General features: G+C 51.6%; 1 protein-coding gene across 1 annotated transcript; it reads left to right on the top strand.

Moving 5' to 3' along the window:
- Window positions 1–1,263: 1,263 nt before the first annotated feature.
- EAH_00063510 (hypothetical protein, conserved) lies at window positions 1,264–3,318 on the top strand (the record flags this gene model as incomplete). Its single annotated transcript, XM_013393119.1, has 2 exons — window positions 1,264–1,494; window positions 2,260–3,318. 2 exons carry the CDS (start codon window positions 1,264–1,266, stop codon window positions 3,316–3,318), a joined length of 1,290 nt encoding a protein of 429 aa, XP_013248573.1.
- Between the last annotated feature and the right edge of the window lie 870 nt (window positions 3,319–4,188).

The raw sequence follows: 4,188 nt of genomic DNA, 5'->3' as shown, positions 1-4,188 counted from the left end.
AGAGAGAGAGAGAGAGAGAGAGAGACAAAGACAGAGACAGAAGGAGACAGAGACAGAGAGACCGAGCAAAAGCAAAGAAAAGAAGAGGGAGAAGCAGAGCGACAGAAAAAACAAAGACAGACAAAGACAGACAAATTAATAAAACGCACAACACAGAAACAAGCAGAGATAAAGAGAGATAAATAAACAGAGACAGAAGCAGCGATAAATAAATAAATAAATAAATAAATAAATAAATAAATAAATAAATCAATTAACTAATTAATTAATTAAATAAAACAAATAAATAAGTAATAAATACAGGAAGAAGGAGAGACAGAGTGAGAGAGATAAATAAATAAATAAACAGAGACAAAAGCAGAGGTAAACAAATAAACAAACAAACAAATAAACAAATAAATAAACAAACAAACAAACAAATAAACAAATAAATAAACAAACAAACAAACAAATAAATAAATAAATAAATAAATAAATAAATAAATAAATAAATAAATAAATAGAATATGATTAGCTTGCCGCTCCATCAGCTGTTTGTCTGTCGTAAAGCTGTATCTGCGACAGAGACAAATAATTGCTGCTAGCATGCGGGCATCTGCTGTCTCTGGGGTGTACATACAGCCCGACTTAAGCATATCAACACCTGCTGCTGCTGCGCTATTTACTGCTGTTGTTGCTGCTGATATATGCAGCGGGTTTCTAATAGGCCGCTCCATTGTCACGTGCTTGTGCCGCCTTGTCTGCAGCTTCTTGCTGCTGCTGCTGCTGCTGCTGCTGCTTCTCTTGCTGCTGCTGCTGCTGCTCTTGCTGCTGCTCTTCGTGGTGCTCTTCCCACCACCCGCGCTGCTCCTGCTGCTGTTCTGCTTCTTCGCACTGCTGAACAGAGCAATCTGAAGCAGCAAATGCTGCTTCATCAGCTGCTGCTGCTGCTGCTGCTGCGGCATGTAGAAGAGGCCTATAGAGCTTGCCCGACGAAGCAGCGGCGAGCAGCAGCAAGAGCAGCAACTGCTGCTGCTGCAGAAGCTGCTGCTCTTGCTGCTTCTCCTGCTGCTGCTTGGCCACCAATCGGTGCTGCGCCAGCTGCCTCTGCTAGGTGATCCATACGGGTAGCGCAGCAGCAGCGGCTGCTGCTGCTGCTGCGGCTGCTGATCATCTTGATTTAGCTGCTGCAGCAGCGGCTGCTGCTGTAGCAGCAGAGGTACGCGACTGTGTATGACCTGCAGCTGCTGAAGAGGCGAAGGCCTCCCCTTTAGATGCATGACGATGTCTTGTAGCAGCAGCAGCAACTGCTGCTGCTGCTGCCCCTCAACAGCAACAGCAGCAGCAGCAGCTGCCGACGCGGCAGCGACAGTTGCCGAAGCAAATGCAGCAGCAGCAGCAGCAGCTGTTGCTGCTGCTGCAGTACCTGCGCCTTCTGCTGCTGGGGGCCCCTGGGGCCCCCCAGCAGCAGAAGCGCAGCAGCAGCGGAGCGATAGATTTAGAGTTTTCTGCGGTGTACGTACACCTCAAAATATCCGCTTTTGGCTTCTTTCATGCTGCATTTGTAGCAGCAGCAGCAGCAATAGTAGCAGCAGCAGCAGACGCTGCTGCTGCAGCGATGCATCGATGCGCTGCCGAGTGCTCGCGGCCCCACACGGTAGCAGGGCTACTGTTTGCTGCTGTTTGCTGCTGCTGCTGCTGCTGCAGTTGTTATTTTTGTTCTCTTGTCATTTTGTCTTTATTTCCGCTGCTGAAACGCTGAATATGCCCAAAGACAGCAGCAGCTGCTGCTGCTGCAGCAGCAGCAGCAGCAGCAGCAGGAGCCCAACCCTGGGGGGTGGTCAAGGTCTGCTGCTGCGGGTTCTACAGAGTTTTATGAGTTTGTTGTTGTTGTTGTTGCTGCTGCTGCTTGTGTTAGGTCCGGATCTGCAGCAACTTAACAACTTCAGCAGCAGCAACAGCAACAGCAGCAGCAGCAGCAGCAGCAGCAGTCTGTTTGCTGCTGCACAGTGACGCAGGCCCCTAAGGGTGCGGAGGCCCCAAGGTAGAGAAGATCGATTGGGTTTGCTGCTGCAAGGTGCTGCAGCAGCAGGAAGGTTAGTGTACAGTACTGCTCGTAGACGGCCAGCAGCAACTGCAGCAGTAGCTGCTGCTGCTGCTGCTGCTCTTGCTGCTGCTGCTGTCTTCCACAAAGCGCGTAGGGAGGGCCTTTTACTCTCTACAAACCCCGCATCCTTCTTGCTGCTGCCACCAGAAGCACATGTACGTTTGCTGCTGCAGCAGCAGCAGCAGCAACAGCAAAACACTCTGCAGCAACAAGATGAGGTGCGCATACACCAGGCAGTCTCGGATGTTTTAAACAGCCACGAGCAGCAGCAGCAGCTGCTGCAGCAGCAGCATCAGCAGCAGTATGAGCTGGTGCAGGGCAGCAGTAGGGGATTAGAGGTAGCAGCAATCCGAATGCCTGTCAACAGCAGCAGCACCACCGACTTTGCTGCTGCTGCTTCTGACCTGCTGCTGCTGCTGCAGCAGGAGCTGCTGCTGCATAACCAGCAGCAACAGCAGCACGCAGGGCCATCACGTGCGCGGTTGGTTGCAGCGACAGCAACGCGACCAGCAGCAGCAGCAGCACTTCCTGCTGCTGCTGCTGCTGCTGCTGCACCAATAGTCGGCCTGCTGTGGAGGGGGCCCCTCACATGGAAGCTGCTGCCTCTGCGTGTCTCCTTTCAGCGGCAGATAAACGTGCTGCAGCAGCAACAGCAGCAGCAACAGCAGCAGCAACAACAGCAGCAAGAGCAACAGCAGCCAACAGTGCAGCAGCACGGCCTTGCAGCGGGCCCGACGCAACAGCAGCAGCAGCCAGAACAGCAGCAGCAGCAGCAGCCAGAACAGCAGCAGCAACAGCAGATTGCTGAGGTTTGGTTGACCCTGGGAGAAGGCAGCGAAGCGGAGCATCTGCTGATTCGACTTGTGCCAACCTCTGCTGCAGCAGCAGGTGCAGCAGCAGCAGCAGCAGGAGCAGCAACAGCACCTCTGCAGCTGGAGGTAGTTGCCGTTGGTGGTCCTGCTGCTGCTGCAGCTGCTGCTGCTCGTGGGGTGTCTCTGCTGCAGTTGGATTTGCTACTGTCAATCGCAGATCTGCTGCAGGAGAGGCTGCATCAGACTCAGCAGCGGCGGCAGCTGCTGCTACAGCAGCCTGGGGCCCTCACTAGAAGGAGAGCAGCAGCAGCGAGCGGCAGCAGCAGCAGCAGCAGCAGACGGCAGCAGACAGCCTTTCTAGGTGCTGCTGTGAGTGTGCGGCCTCTGCCTGTGAAGCCTCATGTGGGGTGTCTCTATTAAGCGGAGACAGCTGTCTCCTCTGTCTGTTTGTGCTGCTGTGTGTGTCTCTATCTGCTGCTGAAGATTTCAAAGGATGCAGCCTAATAGAAGAAGCTCAGGAGATATAGAGGGCGTCTGTATAAGGGTGGGGTTGTTGTTATTGAGGTAAAAGAGCTCGAGTGAAGCAGCAGACAAAAAGCCCTAAGGGACAGTTTGCTGCAGAAAGGAGACGCCTTAATGCAACGCCTGCAGCTGCGCAGACACCCCAAATACAACCTTTAAAAAAAGAAACAAAGACATTTAAAGACAAAAATATATGCGCAGAGACAAAGATAAACAAATACAGAGACATAAAAAGATTAAAAGAAGCACAGAGAGACAGAGACAGAAAAATAAATAGAGACAGAGGCAGAGACAGAGACAATAACTTTAGCAACAAACAAGAGAGGGGAGACAGACGCTTACAGATGCAGTGGGTTTAGGGTTTAGGGTTTAGGAATAAATGCAGCCAAGCAGAGAAGGATGGGAGAGACAACGAGTGTTTAGGGTTTAGGGTTTAGGGTTTAGGGTTTAGGAGAGAGGTTAAGTGAGTTCTTGGATGCAGCGACGGGAAGAGTAGAGACAGCAGAAAAGGGGGATCAGATGACGAGCAGCAAACTGTGAAGAGAGACAAAAGACTGCAAAGTAGAGGACAGAAAGGAGACAGCAGCAGAGACACCGAGACAAAAAGGAGACAGTTATTAGAGACAGTGCAGCAGCAGAGAATTAGAGAGAGGTAGGGAAGCAGAGAGACAATGAGGGGCAGGTTGTCTAGCACTGCTGCTGCAGCTGCTGTTGCTGCTGCTGTTTGTCGCTTCTCAGTATGCTGCTGTTGCGTCTTCGCGGCGCAGG

The sequence above is a fragment of the Eimeria acervulina genome, genomic scaffold, assembly GCF_000499425.1.
Source record: "Eimeria acervulina Houghton genomic scaffold, Eah_scaff1841, whole genome shotgun sequence".
NCBI lineage: Eukaryota > Apicomplexa > Conoidasida > Eucoccidiorida > Eimeriidae > Eimeria > Eimeria acervulina.
This window is presented reverse-complemented; position numbering and strand designations above follow the sequence as displayed.